The sequence below is a fragment of the Plutella xylostella genome, chromosome 10 (assembly GCF_932276165.1).
Source record: "Plutella xylostella chromosome 10, ilPluXylo3.1, whole genome shotgun sequence".
Lineage (NCBI taxonomy): Eukaryota > Metazoa > Arthropoda > Insecta > Lepidoptera > Plutellidae > Plutella > Plutella xylostella.
Genome location: NC_063990.1, coordinates 6,292,155 through 6,312,733, shown reverse-complemented (window position 1 = coordinate 6,312,733; position 20,579 = coordinate 6,292,155). Strand labels below are relative to the sequence as shown.

The 20,579-nt window shown below is 39.6% G+C and overlaps 1 protein-coding gene across 9 annotated transcripts in view; it reads left to right on the top strand.

Annotated features, from left to right (window-relative positions):
* The window catches only part of LOC105380532 (Ca(2+)/calmodulin-responsive adenylate cyclase), a 79,986-nt gene that overhangs the window by 20,460 nt on the left and 38,947 nt on the right, over nucleotides 1-20,579 (top strand). For all 9 annotated transcript variants that reach the window (XM_048623310.1, XM_048623309.1, XM_048623308.1 and 6 more), the window contains exons 4-5: nucleotides 13,480-13,629; nucleotides 15,692-15,810. In XM_048623310.1, coding sequence (XP_048479267.1) covers nucleotides 13,480-13,629; nucleotides 15,692-15,810 — 269 coding nt within the window. The remainder of the gene's footprint in view (nucleotides 1-13,479; nucleotides 13,630-15,691; nucleotides 15,811-20,579) is intronic.

The window sequence follows — 20,579 nt, the reverse complement described above, 5'->3', positions numbered from 1 at the left end:
CATTACGTATATCGATTAAAATATATACTATCATCCTAACTATCCTAACTAATATTATAAATGCGAAAGTAACTGTGTCTGTCTGTCTGTCTGTCTGTCTGTTACTCTTTCACGCCAAAACTACTGAACGGATTTAAATGAAATTTGGTATGCATACGGTCTGGACCCTGGGAAAGAACATAGGCTATTTTTTATCCCGGAATTCCCACGGGAAAACTTTTTAAGGCGAAGGGAAGCGCGCGGGATCAGTACTGAACGGATTTGAATGAAATTTGGTATACATTGGTCTAGACCCTGAGAAAGGACATAGACTACTTTTTATCCCGGAATTCTCACGAGAAAACTTTTTAAGGCGATGCGAAGCTCGCGGGAACAGCTAGTTTAGTATAAAGTTCATAATCTGTGTTTAATTACCCAACGCCGTCAAACCCCCTAGCACCAAAACCTAAAGATAGGTGCGACGACGAGCAAAGCGAGGAGGAGCGTGTTAGGTGCACATGTTCGTCGAAACCAAAGCGGAGCGCAGCGAAGCGGAGCGGAGCGTCTCCCCACATAGCGCCAATAATAATAATAATGTCAAAACCCCTAGTACCAAAACCTAAAGATAGGTGCGACGACGAGCAAAGCGAGGAGGAGCGTGTTAGGTGCACATGTTCGTCGAAACCAAAGCGGAGCGCAGCGAAGCGGAGCGGAGCGTCTCCCCACATAGCGCCAATAATAATAATAATGTCAAAACCCCTAGTACCAAAACCTAAAGATAGGTGCGACGACGAGCAAAGCGAGGAGGAGCGTGTTAGGTGCACATGTTCGTCGAAACCAAAGCGGAGCGCAGCGAAGCGGAGCGGAGCGTCTCCCCACATAGCGCCAATAATAATAATAATGTCGAAACCCCTAGTACCAAAACCTAAAGATAGGTGCGACGACGAGCAAAGCGAGGAGGAGCGTGTTAGGTGCACATGTTCGGCGAAACTAAAGCGGAGCGCAGCGAAGCGGAGCGGAGCGTTCCCCACACATAACGTCAATAATAATGAAAAGACGATACGACAATCTTTTATACTTTTTGTGCATTATACGTTATGATAATTATATCCGTTGTAGAATATATGTTATAAACGTTATGCATTTTAATCGTTATATCAATTGAAATTATACTTTTTGAACGTTATTCTTAACGAAATTATGTATTTAGTAATTATGCCTTTCGTTTGTTATGCACAGTGATCGTTATACTTAATAAATTTATATCATATGGGCGTATACCTTGTGAATGTTATACCATTCGTTTTTATACCTCGTATTACTTACCCCATTTCTAAATGTCTTTTGTAACATTCAGAAAGTAACTTCCTAATTAACCTTTAGCAGCAACGTTTCCTCTTAAAATAGACTTAATAGGGGGGGTTCGTGAAGGTCTACGTGGGGCCTTGCATCTACGCAGTTACGCTATTGTAATCCTTAAGCAATAAGCACCCAACTATTACCTAACTTATCAGAATTAAACAGTAGTTATCGTGTTACCTACTCTGAGCAAATATAATTAGGTTTAGAACTTTTCATTTAAACAATTTAAACATTATAATTATGGATACAAATAAGTAGTAGGTAGAAAGTTATATACATGTATAATTGTATATACTTATACATACTGAGTTTAAAATATTTAGTTTAGTTTAATGTGTGGTTTAATTATTTAGTTACGTATAGGTACTTACGGTGTTTGGTTTAGAAGATATCATTTAAATAAAGTCACAATTTAACTGCAATTACTTATAAAAATATGTAATTACTCTCAAATTAGGTAACAAATTACCGGGTGTTTGCTTACACGACTTAGATAATTTATGTAATGTCCATAAAAACATAATAATGAAGTGGTTAGTGAATAAACAAGTGAGTCATAGTGTTTGGCGGGCCAAGCCGCGGTGGAGGCGCCTGGAGCTATTGAGGAGGGGGAAACCCCCCACTAACGAGCACGAAAGCCCCTAACAAGGACTTATATAACACTTATGCTGCTGTTTTCTATACTGAAAGCGTCGGAAATAGAATGAGTGCTATAATAGGGACAGGTGTCAGGCGTTACCCTTTTATGAAGAGGACAAAAGAACCGTTGGTAATAGAACGTAAACAGTGACACGGCTTATCAACGGCGTGCGTTTTGGAATATACAATAGGGGTTTCATAGTCCAAATAGTTACTTTACTAGCGTTTATTAGACGATTAGAAGTTTTTTATTAGACGTATGAAGTGTGTCTTTCTCTGTTAAGTATATCAAGATTATGTTTCAATTATCTTTGTAATTAGTCATTGGGCACCTCTAGGGAATGCAATCTCGTACGAGATTTCCACCTAGCGAGATCTCGCGAGACTCAAAACCCAGTCTCGCGAGATCTCGCAAATTACGAGATCTCGCGAGATTGGGAGAATGTCAATAAAAACATATATGCAAATGCTTATTAAGAACTAGTAATTGAAATGATATGTAATTAAATAGAAACTTCGTTGTTAGTTATTAAAATAATGTAAGGTTTGTTTTAAAAATCATCAGAGTACTTATTATTTTGTCTCTAATTCTAGTAATAACATTTGTTTATTGCTATACCTAATTATTATAAGTTCCTACTGTAGCTAATCAGTTCAAATTCATACAATATTGGTAACAAAATAATGATCTATATTATTATTCTTTTGAAAATTATTGCTTTAGTTTCAATAATAAAGAGTAATAGGAACATTAATTTTGATAAATAAAAACAACAATTTAACTTCACAAGTTTTAAATAAATGTTGTGAAATCGTATTAATCAAATAAAATAAGTTTAAAGTAGAAGTCAGATGAAGTTTTCAAGGTACGGAAAGGCAAGTTAGTTTGTCGGAAAATGGCTTCTCAAAAAACACGTCTTTAGCATGAAAAACACGTCGTCACGGTGCATTTCTCAATCTCGTTATCTCGCGAGATCTCGTTCAAAATTTGACGAGATTCAATCTCGTAAAATATGGCCGAGATCTCGCGAGATCGAGATCTCGGCGAGACGAGATTGCATTCCCTAGGCACCTCACAGACTTCAGCTTCAGACAGACTGTTTACATATTTATGTCCTTTTTATAAAATTAATGGTGTTTTTGTGTATTTTGGATATTGACACGGATAATGTGATGATCAACTAAACTAAAGCTCAAACTTCTGCAAATACTAAATCCTTGTAAAAATAAATTCTAAAAATATATTTATTCCTCGTAAAGTCGTAATACATTTATAAATATAACATTACCAAGTATTAAAAGATAATACTTATTTGTAACAGCTGACGGTATCAAGTCAACAGAGCACTTGTAACAATAAATCGTGACGGACCCAAGTGACCTACATTATACACTTGTTTTGATAATTCTACCAAGTTGTTGAAAGAAGTGCCGTGACGTCACGACTCACCCCACACTTGATGTTTGCTCTATCGATCAGTTTCCTCATCAAATATAGCTTTGCTTTAAGGAAAACAACTTCTTATAAATTATTCAGAATAATCTTGGAAAGTTGCAGAGTCTCGAATTCATTTAGTGCTTTGCATGTTTTTTACAGTTAACTGGTTACTATTTACATTCATATAAAATACAAGAAAGGGCTCCGCCCGATTGACTTGTCAACTGTGTTTTATATTCGACCTGACAGTCAGCATCTTTCTGAGTGGCTTATCTTTTTACAACGGTAACAAACCCTAGAACAATGCTCTGGCGTTTGTCACCGAGACGCTAAGAAGCATATAAAATACATTAGAATTAAGATAGACACAATTACCAATAGCGGAGTTACAGTTTACAAATAACCAAACAAAGTTGAAAACGTAAGCCCACAACAAGTAAGAGCATAACAACGACTGAAATTCTTTCCACAATCAAGTGCATAAGTGACTTCTCTTCAATCTACCCCATTCAGCTATTATACTGGCTGTATAAACCCCTTATTTTGTAGGGAGCCAGTATTATACTTCCATACTGTTATGTGTATAAAACCCCTTATTCTGTCGGCAGCTAGTATTATGCCTCCATACTGTTGTGTGTTCGTTCCAAGACGACCTCTGCACTTGAGGGGTCTCAGCCTTGTCCTCTTGGCGCCCAGCGCGGCCTTGCTGTGCGAACCACTAAATAATACTATCCATCAAACTTACATAATATCTGGAGCATTATTCAGGTTCAGTAATAGGGTTGCAGAGCGATTTAGGTGATTCTTGGTGCATTATGATATGCTACGAATACACTTTCATTCTAGGAACGCTGAGTTTCCCTGTCGCGAATTTGTTTTGACGAGGATTTTTGGATTCAAAATGTATTGAATTTGACAGTAATTACTTCGTAAATGTTAGTTCTTTTTGACTTATTTATTTATTTATTTATTTATTTATTCTTCATTGCACAATATACAAAAGTAATTATGTACAATTAGGTGGACTTAATGCTAAAAGCATTTTCTACCAGTCAACCTACAGGAGACTTCGCTATAGGGCCCCTGAATTGGAGGCGTGCACTTGCACATTCCCACTATGTACGCGGGTCGATATTTATGTGAACTCGCTCAGTTATCTGCAGTAAGTGTCTATAATATGATAGTTTTAATGTCATGCTACAGCATAGATGAATAAAATTTTACATCGGCATCGTAACTATTAAAATAATAACAATTAATTCGATAGGCGAGTCCCACACGCCCCTGAATGGGTGCTAAACATTTCTGCATTCACCACGTATCAGCTGAGCCACCGTTTAGCTCGTCTCCACTTTAGGCCGTATACAGAACTTACTTTACTTTTTCATAGTTTGCCTAACCAGCGCGGGACTATATCCGCAGTAAAGTAAGCGCTTATAAGTTTCCAGCTTTTACACCTAACAGTCATCTCCATAAAAACACGCGAAAACTGATTTCGCTTTTAATAACTACTAATAAAGTGGGAGTTTTCATTCCTTTTTTAAAAAGCCTCCGTTACAAGTCGTCGTTGGCGCCCAACACGGGGCCATTAAGGCGCACTAACGAGCGTGTTAAGGCTCTCGTAACCTCCAGCCGACGAGCTCAACCCAGTGTGAGAGCCCCTTTATTTCCCGCCAGCTGCAGCTGCAACCGACTTCAATAATGTACAGAGCAGCGACATATCGAGTTTGAGATACAGAAAACTATATTTTAACTTCAGCAGTTGAATTGAAGTTGTATTGGAGTTTGGATGCACATTTTCTTTTCACACTGTTTCATTTGTTCAGTGAGAAAGTGGTTTCAGAATGGAAGTTTCATATGCTATAATAGTAATAGTATTATGATGATAATGTCCTTAGATAGGTAGTCGGTAGGAGGACAGTATAATAAAATAATGTCGTGATTGTGACTATTTGTGACGCTCCTTAGCAAAGGCCTATGTCCATTCATCGTCCATGTCCAGCATTGGACGATTATGGGCTGATTATGATGATGATCTGGCCAGCACGTGGGTCGTAGTTTGTTGTTTATACACTAACAGAGCTCGTTATCAATCACTCCACGGCCCATCTGAGGCTACATCTGGTTACTGTATAAACTAACACTGACCGCCATCCGACAGATTGATATTGGATAACCAGACGTAATACAAATACGGACCTGGAATTTCATTTCTGGATTCGATATTCCATGAAATAGGCACGTGAAGGCGTTGAGACTGTTAGTAATTATAAAATTAAGTAAGTACCTCTTGGGCGGAAGCAATGAATGGATCATTTTATCTATAGGTACACAAAAATATGTCATAAGTTTCCTTATCTGACTTACGTTTATATTTCATGTATTGTCAACGAAATAGTATGACTGGCAATGTTTATTTCAGTAAGTTAAGAGATTTGCTACTAAGCTTCGTGACCTACCTAATGTCTATTGTTGCCATTATTTTGGTAACGTAATATGAGGGTATCTTTTTTCAATACACTACAAAACAGTTACTTATCTTTTATAAAATCTCCTCACATCTAAGAGTACAATAGGCGAACATCTAAGAGTCGTCCTTCTTTTGTTTGCTGATATTGTTTGAATTTCGTATGTCTTTGACATAACAAGTTGTACCTAGAACCCTTTGCTGTCGAATGGCTCTCTCTGACTACAAAGCCTTTGTTGATCAAACATCAAGATTTCACAACTGAAAACAAAATTCACCAACTAATTTGTAATAAAGTAATTTGTAATTGATCCTTCATTAATTATTATTTTAGTTAAGAACTCATTTACCCTGTGGCGTCTTTTATAAGCTGCAATTGAAGGTTGAAATTCAATATTTATTTTATGGTATCTTTAATAATCCCTTTGTGTGTTCGTGAGAGCGTATAGAGAGTCCAAGCCAACCGCATTTTCGAGGGCTAGACAAATGCCAATGTTGTATCGTGTTCTTGGTTACTTAAATATTGTTCACTGACCGATGATCGAATCATAATGATCGAAGTCACTGACAGTCAAATTCAAATGATGGCAATACTTTACAGATACTCCTGTCTGAGACTGTTCCCCCCCTATTGAAAACGGAAAATGATAAGTGTAACTACCCAAACGATATAACTTCAAGGGTATGTAAATCGTAAATACGTTTTCATTTATCCTACGTGTTGGCTCGGAAAAGTCACGTGCGCTCTTCAACTTTTGTCACCATAGGAGTCGATTGAATATCTACTTAATATGTATTGAAATGGCGCGCACGGTATAAGATATATGGGACTACGCTGATACGACCTATATCTCTATTACGAGTATATCAATTTAAACGAAAACTCTCGATTTTCATTTATATTTTATAAGTTATTCCTTTTCTTTGCTCTTCCAATAACCGAATCCTATTTATCAATCTGGTATTTTGTTCTTCGAATACTGTATAATTATTGAGATGCCTAGAGTTACCTACTTAATTATTGAACTTCATAGTAGTGCTTAAGTATATAAAATGCATATCCGACCGAGTAATTGTTGCCTCCGTGACTGATCACGAGTGGAACCAATTAGGAGATTGCAATGATTTGATCACAAATGGAGAGCATGAATGTGCAGTAAGATTGATCGACGTATCGGTCAGATGTAATTCTAACTTGCACTGTGGAACCATAATTTATGGCATGCTATCAGATAAATGTACTTACGACTCAGTCTAGAGTCTAGACTATAGACTGACGAGCTTTTTGTCTCCAACTCTCTATTCCAAAAGGAGAAAGTTATCGCCGACTCATTTGTTATTGTGGCAGCGTGGTGCCACGCGGTTCTATCGTCCTAGCCGCTAGCCAGACGGTAAATTTACGTAGCCACAGCTCAGTTTTCCTGTAAAAAAAGTTCAGTATCTAACTGCCTTTCTTTTCAGAGTTGGCGAAATTTCAACTTTGCAAACCAATAACTTGTAAGTGGAGTAAACCAATTTCAAAATACTTTATGTAAGTTAACTAAAAACTTTTTATAGATACCGTATTTTTAGTACATATTTTTACGTAAAATGTGCCCGTGATAGCCTTAAACCATGTGGACAGTATCGTTTATATTTATGTACCTAGTATGTTATTATCAATGAATGCACCTTTTCCGTCTCCTCGTATCGATCACTGAGATACAAAATCATGTTAAATGTCCAACATTCCTTCATTCCTCACAGTTGTGCCTTCAATGGGCGGCGCAAGTGACGGGGCAATAAGTGGCAGGTTCCCTATTTACATACTCGCTGGCCATATCGCCGCCGCCTTCCCGTGATAGGGTCACATACCGTCACCGCCTACCCGAGTTAAGGAAATTGTCGGTATAATTTTTAACCCATACCGAGGGTTATGAGACGTCTGAATCCGTTTATCATCACGTCACGTCCCCTGAAAACGTATGAAGCAAATTCTGTCACTGCTGTATTGCGATAGATACATACATACGAGAATATCGGAACAACTGAGATCGTCAAATGAAATTCAACAACCCTGCTGCTATAACTCGGAAAATGGTCATGAAATTGTGATATTTCTTGTATGACCTACGGTGCAGTAAGGCAGGATATTTCAATATTCCTATAAAACTATTGAATAACGGGCTCTTCACAGATATCGCTCCAGGGCGTCGGCGTCCGATATTCTCGTATAAAATATATTTAGATAGTATTTGAAATTTCTATTTTGTCCCGCAAAATCTCTTACGTATTCATACCGTTACAATGTCATAAACATAAGTTTTTCATATTAATTATCTACCTACTTTAAGTCTGAAATTACAATCGATTACTAATTAAACGTAGCTAAGTTTTATTACATTCTTGCTCCTATAGTTATCTAGGATTGATTTAGCATAGTTTATTCACGAATCTGCATCGATTGACGTGCTTACGCAATACGTAGGCGTAGTAAACAATATTGATTGACGACAACACAATGTTTATTATTGCATAGTAAATAGTACTAGCAAATGGTTGGCAGTATTTCAAATCATTAGGTACATACACATCTAACGCCATTATACACTAGACCTACTGCATGTCGCTTGGGCGCTTCGCTGCTAATTGAAAATACAAACGTTGTTGTATGTATTGTATTTAGTATATGTATAAATTTTTGCATAATTTATCAGCTACTTTAGTAGTAATTGTAGGTTTACATAAATTTTGCAGGATATATGTTGATAGATTTATATCAGATCTCTTAGGCCGTGGCCACAGCTTTCAGCGGTGCGGGATGAGGTGCGGCGTGAGGGGCGGCGGGCGGTGCGGATTGCGGTGGTATGCCACAGCTCGACCAGTTGCGACCGCGGCGGCGTTAGCGCGTTAAAAACAAAATTATTTGTTTTGGTCGCGCGTTGGCTAGTCCGTCCACTTGATGCCGCCGCGCGCGCCGCTTTGAGCTGTGGCCGCCTCGATACTCTCTAGTACATTTGTTTCGCTCGCACACCTCGCCGCCCGCCGCCGCCGCGCACCGCGCCAGTCAACCCGCACCGCTAGCCGCGCCGCTTTTCGCGCCGCGGCTAGCTGTGGCATACTTCGTACGTTGTCTAGCGTTTGTTTTCGGCGCTCACCGCTAGCCGCGCCGCTCGCCGCGCCGCACGCCGCGCCGCAATTGGCTGTGGCCACGGCCTAAGGCCGTGGCCACAGCTTTCAGCGGTGCGGGATGAGGTGCGGCGTGAGGGGCGGCGGGCGGTGCGGATTGCGGTGGTATGCCACAGCTCGACCATTGTTTTGGTCGCGCGTTGGCTAGTCCGTCCACTTGATGCCGCCGCGCGCGCCGCTTTGAGCTGTGGCCGCCTCGATACTCTCTAGTACATTTGTTTCGCTCGCACACCGCGCCGCCCGCCGCCGCCGCGCACCGCGCCAGTCAACCCGCGCCGCTAGCCGCGCCGCATTTCGCGCCGCGGCTAGCTGTGGCATACTTCGTACGTTGTCTAGCGTTTGTTTTCGGCGCTCACCGCTAGCCGCGCCGCTCGCCGCGCCGCACGCCGCGCCGCAATTGGCTGTGGCCACGGGGTTAGGGCCAGCATGTTGCATACATCTGGCATTCCAAGGTGTAATATTTGATACTCAATCTAAAACGCGAGCTTAAATATAGTAAAGTACCGTTAGCGATTCATAAAATGAAATACATAAGTAATGCGATGATGTTTTCGAAATAGAACAGATAAAACTTATTCAATATGTTTTTTTGTTCCTGTCCTTACATTTTCTTACGCTTTCAATCAGAGCGCCAAGGCTAAGGTTACACTTTCAATCTTGTTTTTCTAAGGAAAGTGATCGGCAAAGAAATTGGAAATGCTGCCCGTACATTGCGATAAAAAGAGATGTTAGCACCAGACGCTTTTGTCCGCCGTCTGTTCTTATTTATATTCAGTAGAAAGCCGGTGCCTGACATAAGAATCATTCAATATATGTAAATGACCACCTAGGGTGTTGTGGGCCCATTGAATGGAGATAAAACCACATTCTATATGAAAAATTGCTTTCGAATAGCCGTCATCAACTTTTAAAATAGTTGGGTAGAATGGGAAATTCTTTCTTGCTGCCGTTTTTGAAGAAGCATTACTTTTAGCTAGCGCTGAGCTTTCAATTTATCTTTCAGTCCGTGGCATTTTGGACATATCAAAAAGCGTTGGGCGGGCGGAACCGCCTTAGTGGGAAGGAAAGTGCAGCCCATCCTATTTATTATTAAGTAGATTGAGGCTCGCGTCCACCTTCGTCGGCATCGTACGCAATGATAACGGATTATAGTATTATTTACATAGAAAAATAAGTGTTTCCTCATCATCGGCATTGCCCACGCCGCCCGTTTAGTAACTATTTAGTACTCCGTAAATTTGTGACAATCCGTTTTGATGATGCGATGCGTCCGATACTTTGTGGACACGCTCCCGTTACACCACAAATGCACACACTTCTATGAAAACCACGCGTGCCTATTTTTGAACTGATGAATGACAGCTGGAAATGTTGAGAAATGCTTAACCTTTTGACTAGATTTTTACACGCGCAATTACACACTTGGGGAATCTAGTATAATTGACGTCTTTTTTTTTTTTTTTTTTTTTTTAAAGATTTTATTATCACTCCACAGACCTTATGTCCGTGCCTTTTTGAGAGATCAATATATTGTGAGAGTTTGGTTGTTTTTTGTCTTCATCTTTTAACTACTCACTACTCAATGTGGAAGCTTATAATATATATATTTTATCTTTTATATATATATATACCTATATATTATTAATAATTTTTTTTTTTTTGCACTCCTGGAGGAAAATCTACACAGACACCTGGGAAGGGGACCCAGGTAGTGTCGGCCTTTAACCGACAAAAAACCCCCAGTTGTGCATTTCTTGTTTTTTTTTTTTTTTTTTTTCTTTGTTTCACACAGTCACACTTACAATTATAATGGCAACAAACATTTGAAGGGTAGGGCCAGTGTCAGCTGTCTTCAGAGAACTTAACAGACGCCTGTCAGTGGCCACACACTCCTTTTGTCATCGCTGTTGTTTTGCCTGGTGTTAATGTGTGACAGTGTTCTTAAAACTATCTTAATTTTATTGGTTAGTTCTTATACAGATAATATTAATTCATGATATACTATACAATACCTACATATCAAAACTATACAATACATGCTATATACTATACATAACAAAACTATAAAATACATGCAATACGGTTTGGCCGTCAATATAAAATTAAAATCAAAATTCTCCTATTCCGCTCCATTTTGCGTTGCCAAAAGCCTTGATTGCTGGGCAACGACCTCTTTGTCCCGATTTTTTATTGCCATCTTTAGGTTGTACTCGAGGATCCGTTTCTTCGGTGCTGTTATTGCCGTTTTAGCGAGGTTGCCGATAGCGTCCTCGGTGTCATCCGCATAGTAGGTGCAGGCGGAGGTGTGCCTCGACAGCGCCACTACTGCGTGAGGTATGCTATCGTGCAACTTTATTTTATCTTTTGTTTTTATGATAATGACGGATTCGTACGTCAATCCCTGTGCTTCGTGTATGGTTAAGACGCGTGATCCCGTTCCTTCTCCAAACCCTTGGCTGGTCAGGGTCTCTTTTTCTTCCTGTGTATGCGTCAGGAATAGAGTGTTGGTTTGGGATTTTGGAATTGCTGCGTCTGTAAACCTTTTCAGCTGCAGGGATTGGATACGCGTTGTGGCTGCGTATATGCCTGAGTATACTTCTCTTAGGGCGTATGCAACATCCATGGGGTTTCTGTATGAGCACAACAGCTCCTGGGTGATGTTTGCTACCAGTGTTGGGCGACTGTACCTTAGTTCGAATAGGTTCTCTCTGTCTATGTACGGTAGCTGGTTGATGTCTCCGATTAGAGCAATATCACTGGCACGGGACAGGCGGGCGGCAATTACGATTGCCCCGAAATGGTTCATCAGGGCCTCGTCAATTATCAGGCGTTGGCATCCGACATGTTCTCTAAAGCCGTTTACTAGGACTGATGCCATCGTACGTACCCTAGTTCTAACCATGTCCCCGATCCTATGCGCTAGCCTGTTTCGTATATCGACGGCCGCCTCAGTTGTCGTGGTGATAATGGTGTCTTTGCTCACATCGAAGTTATTTACCACCCAGGTTGTCTTCCCACATCCAGGTACCCCGTTCACCCAAGCGATGGTGGGCATCGTCCAGCTATTCCAGGTAGCGTTAATGGTTTCCGCTTTTGCTAGGATTTTGTCCTCTAGCATAATCCTGGTACACTGAGCTACGACCACCATTTGGTTGTTGTGTGGGAGAGTGAGTTTCGGGATGTTGCGTTCCCAGGGCACGAATCCGCATTCCTCGCTATAAGCCGCCATATACGCTCCAGTCATTTTGCCTCTGAGGACTTGGCAACTACTGTTATCGTATATGCAGGCTTCGGCCTCCTCGAGTAAAACTTTTAGCCGGCTTTCGTTCTCTTGCCTGTAGGTCTGCATGATCGTTTTGCAGGACAAGAGATTTACCTGCTTTGTGGCGGTTGTAATTGCCATAAATTCGATGGCGGCATTCTCTAGATGGTCGTTTGAGGTGGTAGCTGTTTTCAGCTTCGGTGGGACCACCTGGCCCATATCCGCTCGAGTAATTTTCCTCTGGGCAAGCCTTTTTCCAGTTTTAGGTTCTCTGGAGATTTGGCGCCTCTCGGGTGTCCTCTGTGGTTTTCCTATAAGGCTTGAGGCAGCTGCTTTAAAAGCCTGGAGGAACCCTTGGACACGCCCTTGCGATGTTAAATTGTGCATCCTCCTTTCCATGTTCCGTTGTTCTGAAGCGGCGACAGCCCCAGCGGTCATCCTCTCCTGTAGGCGTTCAGATCCGGTGACCAAGTATTCGGCTTGTTGGTGGCAGTTGTCAATGCCCCTCGCAAGTATATGACCTTTGAGAAAGCTTAGATCTTCGCCTCTGTCCTCGTACACCACTATTTCATGATGTTTTGAGGCTTTTAGGCAACCCAGCTGGTCAACAATTTCGCCTTTCCTATACTCGATCACCATTGCGTCTACGCTTATTATCCTGGGGACGTTACTGTCTAGCGCTATCTCTCCAAGCTTACTGAGCCATGAGCATGCCTGAACGAACGGGGTGTCGTCGGCCCACTCGAATAGTGCGATGGTCTTGTTACGCCATCGCACTAGTCTGCAGGGCTGATTTCCCACTAGGGTTACTGGCAATGCGTCGTAGGCTTTACGCTTCATGGTAGCCTTCGATGTGCTCCCATTGTGTGTGTGTCCGATGTGGAGAGAGGCTAGGCCGGGTGATATGGCCACGCTCTTTCGCGCCCCTGAGATACAGAAGCTGATGCCGAGTCTTTCACTGCTTCCGTCCATGAACAGAGCCACGCTTCGGAGTCTTAGTCTAGCTTCTCCTTTTTCTCCACAATCCAACAGCTGATGTGTTGCTGTTTCTTTAGGAGTTGCTTGTGGTGGTGCTGTGATGGTTGTGACTGAGGTATAATTGACGTCTGTGGGGTAGGACATTATTATGAATTCTCCTCTCCTAACCCCCCCTCTCCCCGGCAGCTGGTGAGCAACGTGCTGGTGTTCCTGTGCGTGAACGCGGCCGGGCTGCTGATGCACTCGCTGATGGAGACGGCGCAGCGCCGCGCCTTCCTCGACACCAGGAACTGCATCGCAGCCCGGTTGGATATGGAGGATGAGAACGAGAAACTGGTAAGCGGTTTAAAAATATACTTTAACGCATTAATTACGCGGTTTAAACGTCCACTTTTCGGCATCCTACGTAAAGTCCTATTTATCCGTTTGGTGATATGCGTACGATTCCGAAAGGTGGACGTACTGATGCTGCGAGTATGGCATAGGCCAAGAGATGGCAACAGTGGGGGCTGGATTATTTAGGGTCATCTTCCCTGGCTGCTGTCACGGGACCATATCGATACCGATATGCTCACTGTCATAGTAGGAGAGCGCTTGCATGGTGCAATACAAAACAAAAACGCTCAACCGTAATATATACCGTAATGTTCGTATACAGGGTGTTGCAAAAAGGGTATACCTACTAAGCCGAAACTTACGTGTGCAGCGAGTTTCGGCTTACATAGTATACCCTTTTTGCAACACCCTGTATAATATACTTAGCATAATCTGACGCTATAAAACGTTCTTATTATGTTAAATCACAAACAGTTTTGCTAAGAAATAGGAATAAATTCATAACTCATAAAAACTTGTACATGGTAGGTACAAGTTTTTATGAGTTATGAATTTATTCCTATTTCTTAGCAAAACTGTTTGTGATTTAACATAATAAGAACGTTTTATAGCGTCAGATTAATAAATTTCCGCTCCGAACGTTTACTAATCTAATAGGTATAGTTAATTGAGCATTCCGATTGCTATTTGAACTTGCGGAAGGGGAAATGGAACGCAGCGCCATCTGGCGAGTTTAGTGATTTTAATCGAGTTTTCAACTTCTTCGCGAAATCCTCTGTAAATATTGGCGCTTCAAGTTTATTTGGTGGGAATTTTAGGCTGTGACCGCTATTGACATGGGATGGGGTCTGGAGAATGTAATCGTCACGCCAAATATTAAAGGATTACTCAAAAGATTTCACATGGAGTTTCGAACTTTTATTTCGTTTTGTAGTCAACTCTGTCCACTTTTTAATGAACCTGCAGGCTCAGTTGACAACTCCTGCATTTGAATGGTCAACTTAACTCACCATAACTATTGAAATTATTTGGTTCAATTTATTGAATTTGTTCGAGGTGGCACATTTACCCGATAAAGCATTTATTATTTACGTGGGACTGCATTTATTACAAGTGTTTATAGTCCGATTATGCTTAAGCTGACCTCAAATTACAAATTAAGGTATTACTGTTTAATCTTTCAGTACGCCTTCGTCCTTAACCAATTTCATTTACATTTGGCTGTGCCGGACATTGGGTACTTGACCTTACTTGACTTCACTGAATACTCGCATCATTAGCCATTCACACTTAATACTGTTATTACTGAACGTATCATAAGCACGTAATTTACCCTAAATTATTGCAATTGCAATTTAATAACAATACAGGTATCATGCAGTTATTCTGCTTTTTATCAGGTTGTAATAATACATTAACACTTGAAATGTTTTTGTAGTGCTTTCAAGTATTAAATTATGCTCTCCTTTTACGGAACATTCATTGTGTATTGATGTTACCATGGCCAGAAGTAGGTACAATAGTACAATTGGATACTTGATACTGACCATTGTAATTAGCCTGACTTGATTTTACACATAATGTAAAAGAAGAGCGCGGTTTAAATAGGATTAAATATTGTTTCTAGGTTGAAAAAAGATTTATTGTTGTCAAATATAACAAAGAGTGGCTATTTTTGAAATGTATAAAATGTATAAGAATACTTATTTAAATGCTCTGTATCAGTATATTGTCCATAATGTTAAATGTTGTTTTAAATTCTATCTGTATACAAAATCACTAAAACATCTTCTTCATTTACTTACCGTATTGTATATTTACGCTGTCCTATATCACTATATGATTTAATGTTAACCAGCATATCCAGCACGGGGCGCAAGACTCAAAAATAACTGTCAAAGTTTTTCCGTCGCACGCGCCATCGATGCCGCGCGATATTAGAGAACGCTTCGCAAGATTTATAACACGTCTTGTTGTACCAAGTCTTGTGCTCCGTGCTAGGTATCCACCTCTACTTGTGATGCAACAACACTGACACCCCCCCCCCCCCCTTTCCCCTCAGGAGCGGCTGTTGCTGTCGGTGCTACCCCAGCACGTGGCCATGGAGATGAAGAACGACATCATATCGCCAGTGGAGGGACAGTTCCACAAGATCTACATACAGAAGCACGAGCAAGTCAGGTTAGTTGGAAAAAATACGCGGCAAAATTAAGATGGTGTTCGGGAGTATAGTAAAAGCTGGCGTTGAGCAATGCTTTGGTTATTCTGAGTGTGACGGAAAAAGAGGGGAGTTGTAAGTTTAAAGTGTCTGTGTGTCGGTCTGTGATAGCGTACATGCCAAACGGCTGAACTGTTTTTGAAGTTGGTTCAGCCGTTTGAAGATTACCTATTAGCTCTTTTCTACTGCATGACGGGATCTGATAAAATTCCTATCAATCTGTCCGATCAAGGCAATTGTCAAATACTTAAAACAAAATTCACATTAGAATCGGTTCATCTGTTAGGATTGTATTTTTACCAAAGAATAAAACCCATTACACAAGAAATCCGTAAACTAAAAACTTAACGTAACTTTGGTACGTGCAAATAAACCAAATATGCTGTACGTAAAGCTAAACTTCAGTTGCGATTGCGAAACTATATTCAACCAGAATAGGTATTTCCCTAGTTCTGAAGTTCGTAACTTTGGTAGTGAATTAGTTCCCTGAAATAGCGTTTCGTATTTATGTGAATAACGTGAAGTTTACTTTACGACATTACGAAACGTATCGGAAATTTGAAGTTGAGTATTACACAAGTAGCATAGGTTACATTAATTTATTACATACACAGATACACAGATACACATATACACATATTTTTATGAATTAGACATCCAGTCATTTTTAATAACGATAAACAATAAAAGTTAAACCACAGTTTACGCCTGATGTTATGAAGTGGCAATTATTGCAATTTATACTACATTAAGCCGGGATTCGAACTAGAGACTCACTTGGCCTGAGGATTGAAAATTTAAAATAAACATTATCGCCATATTTATATTTACCCGGCTAACGGGTTTATTTCTTATCTACAAACCGATTTATTTAATTCCGCGTAATAAGAATGCATAATAAAACACTGTACGAAGAAAAACGTTTGATTCCTTTATATTTATTCCCATATCAAAGGGAGATGCTAATTTTATAATATACATAATAATTATGCATTACACAAGCGGCTCCCTTTTCATAAATATCAAATCTGGTCAAGAACCAGATTTGCAACACTCTGTACACCTGCAAACGTTTTCTTTTTAATCTTATATTATAATATTTTATATCTTCTTTGACCTTCCCCTTATTAAACTATACAATGATGTTCAGCAATATGGCAACAACGACATAATAGTTCTTGATTACTGGCCAAACGTTCCACAAAGTTATCTTTCTGATAATCTAAGTTATTCTTGACTGTAGACACAGTATAGGTACATAAGTACTCTGTAAAGCGCATTCAATTAAGTCATTTATAAACGTTTAAAAGATAAAATCTGTTACAAATAACGCATTTTAGATAGGCAGTAGATAAAATGTACATAATAAATCAATCGCTTTTTCGTTCTCTTTTAGGAGCGAAAATACATGTATAGTATAGATTGCTTATGGATAAGTACTTACTTCATTTGATAATAATATAAATTAGGTACTTAAATACTTACATTATGTACCTACATATATGGTTAATCGCAATAATTAACTAAAGTGTCTGATATTTATGACAGCTATAAATTCCAATTAGCATAGTATTACGTAGTTATGTGAGTAAAGAGATAAGTTCGCATGCAGCCACCGAATTACCATGTAAATTGGAGTACGTACTTGTAGGTAGTCGACAGAGCACAGGTATCGCAAGAATTTGTGGAAATTGTACTGTAGGGTGTAGTGAGTTTGTGTATATAATTATGTGTACCTGTTTATTTAACTGTATGTAGGTACTAGTGAAAATTTGTTTGAAACATAGACGCGTATTGTTAGTTAATTTAAAATCCTTTTCATTGAATTTGATGGAGAAAATAATATTATTTTAATTCGAATAACCTTTGACTTACGTATACCCACAACGTATACCATGTCGTTTTTCTGTTGTAGGTATGGGATTCATTTGGTATAAATTATAAGTCTTCCTGTTTTTTATATCCTTTGCAGTATTTATAATGATGACTGTACCTACATCGTGGTTTAGTGCACCTATATTTCGAGAGCTGCTAGTTCCCCGTGCACGTTCAATTTATTATTAGCTACACACACAAACACACATCGCAAACATTCATCTAGCGGAACCACTCAATAGGCGATGCATTTGATGAAGGACCATGTTTCAGTGCCAAACACAGTTTTAGGAACACGGCACCATCCAGTAACTGAACCCAGGACGCCAAGGTGTTAACGAAGCTTCTCCCACTAGACCAGAGGGACCTAGTGCAATCTAATTGAATAAAAATCCTTTCCAATATTTTGTCTATGCTGAAAAAAGGAAAGTAGAGGCCAGATATTATCATCTTTAAAAGCGAGGGGCTAGAGTTTAAAGTGCAATGTTTGATACTGGCGCGAATCTACTGATATTCTCAAAACCTATACCTTATCGGGAAACCGACTGGATCTGTGCCAAATAGTGAACCGATGGCTTTCCCAGTGCCCCAGACACTTGTTCTGAAGATCTAAATAGCTTCCATTGTGGGAATTGAAAGAGGGGTCATATAAACATGCATATAGGGTACACTGTACCTACACAGTTACTTATGCGTCACACTACCTAGACTAGAGTTTAACAATCATAAAAATGTTGAAGTGAAGATATCCTACTAGTTTACGTAATATTGAAAAAGCGAAAGTTTGAATGTCTGTCGCACTTCGTAGATATTTGTCACATTTTCAAGGGAAAATTGGTAAACCAATTATGATTAAAATTTCAATATAGGACGATTAATACATAGGCAAACTTTTCAGGCGAAGTAAAGCATGCGGGTCCCAATAGATTATTAAAATTTACATTTGAACTTCGAACCACTATTTCACCACTGATAAAGTCAAAGTAAGCAGAACTGGCAGAACTTAAGTATGAAATGAAGCGCTGTCATTGGATGTAATAAGGTTCATGCTGAGATGCATTTATGCATTTACTCAAATGAGAAACTGCCCATAATTTATTGATAACATGCTTTAATCTCGATTTTAAGGTTGCTAGGTATATAATCCACACTTGGAGTACCGAGTTTCTACCGAATTTATTTGATCGGAAGATATTGGATGTGCCACAGCCCTACTCCGACAGCTTGTGACAAATCGGAATACGAGTAGGTACCTAATAAGTTACGTTCGTCTTGTCGGATATCGCCGAATTGTGAGTATAAGGAAATGTTTTCCTTCTTTTTCTTATCAAATTGTTGGAAATAGTTGAATAAAACAGCTATTGTTGTCGGAGTTATTATATTAAATACAGTTTGTCCCTTGTTAAAGTGCTCATCCGAAGCGTAGTGACACCAAACCAAATTACCTACTTAACAGGAATCTCTTCAAAATTATAACACGCCTAATTTTTTGTCAGCTACATCGGTATGTATTCATGCAGTCAGGATGTGACTATTGGGTTTTTATTAAAAGACACCAGTTAAACAAGATTAGCCTCGAATTTAATAGTCACATATAAATCGATACATAGTGATACACAGGAAGTAAGAGATGACAGCCGTCACATAGAGTATATTGTTCTCCTTTTTCTTCTTGACTATGACTTTAGTTTACAATTACAACACTAGGCCTTAAACTAAAGTCATATCAATAGACCAAAAAATTTTAGCAACAGTGACATTGCATTATTCAATATTGTTTACTTGACTGGCTATTGTGAACTTCAGTAACTATACTTCAGTAACTGTCGGTTCCGGTCTTAATGCCGCTTTGCTCTTTAATTAAAGTTCCTTTGATATAGCGCTTTCTAGCATTAACTACAGGGCGAAAATGGAGCCTTTTAGTGTAATACGAGGATTGTGTAATTTGTGTATGAATGCAGTGTCAACTGAAGTCCAAAAAGAACTAAGTCGAAGTAGATTTGAGAAAAAATACACACATGATCACGCACGACTGTAATCCCAGAAATAAATATCAATGGTAGAAATACTTGTAGTGTACTCAATAACTCTAATTTATTAGGTACATTCATTCTCATTGTCAAGCGTCATATCCCGTCTCGAAAGCCGAAAGAACATTCTACAACTAGGAGGAAAACTACGTATGTGTGATGAAAATATAATAGACTAGCTGCGCCCGCGAGCTTCACTTCGCCTTTAAAAGATTTTCCCGTTGGAATTCCAGGATAAAAAGTAGCCTAAGTTCTTCCTCAGGGTCTAAACCATATTTATACCAAATTTCATTCAAATCCGTTCAGTAGTTTTGGCGTGAAAGAGTAACAGACAGACAGACAGACAGACACAGTTACTTTCGCATTTATAATATTAGTTAGGATTGATAGTGGCAATAGAATTTCCATTTCAAAGAATAAAATGAAATAGTTTCAGCAAGATCAGGAGCAAGCCCACATTATTGCAACGTGAAGGGGCCCAGATGCACGGACACACTGCGAAATGTGGAGCATTCATTATAAAATCTTGCACACGAATGGAACTTCAGACCAAATTAGGCTTATCTACGCCAACGCCAGCGTGAGCGAAGTTCTAAAACTTTAATAGGAGAGATTTCAACTAATCCGTGGATTTGCATAGGCGTGGTTAAGAAATAAGATATGACATTAATTTGGGTTAGTCGACGAGTGAGGTTATCTACCCACAGAAACAAGAGCCCTCGAATTCCTCACAGTCATTAAAAACGTGTTAAAAACCCATAACAGGTGAATCGCTAAGTAAATACAGACTTATATTACACTCTCCATATTTCAATAGATAAACAACT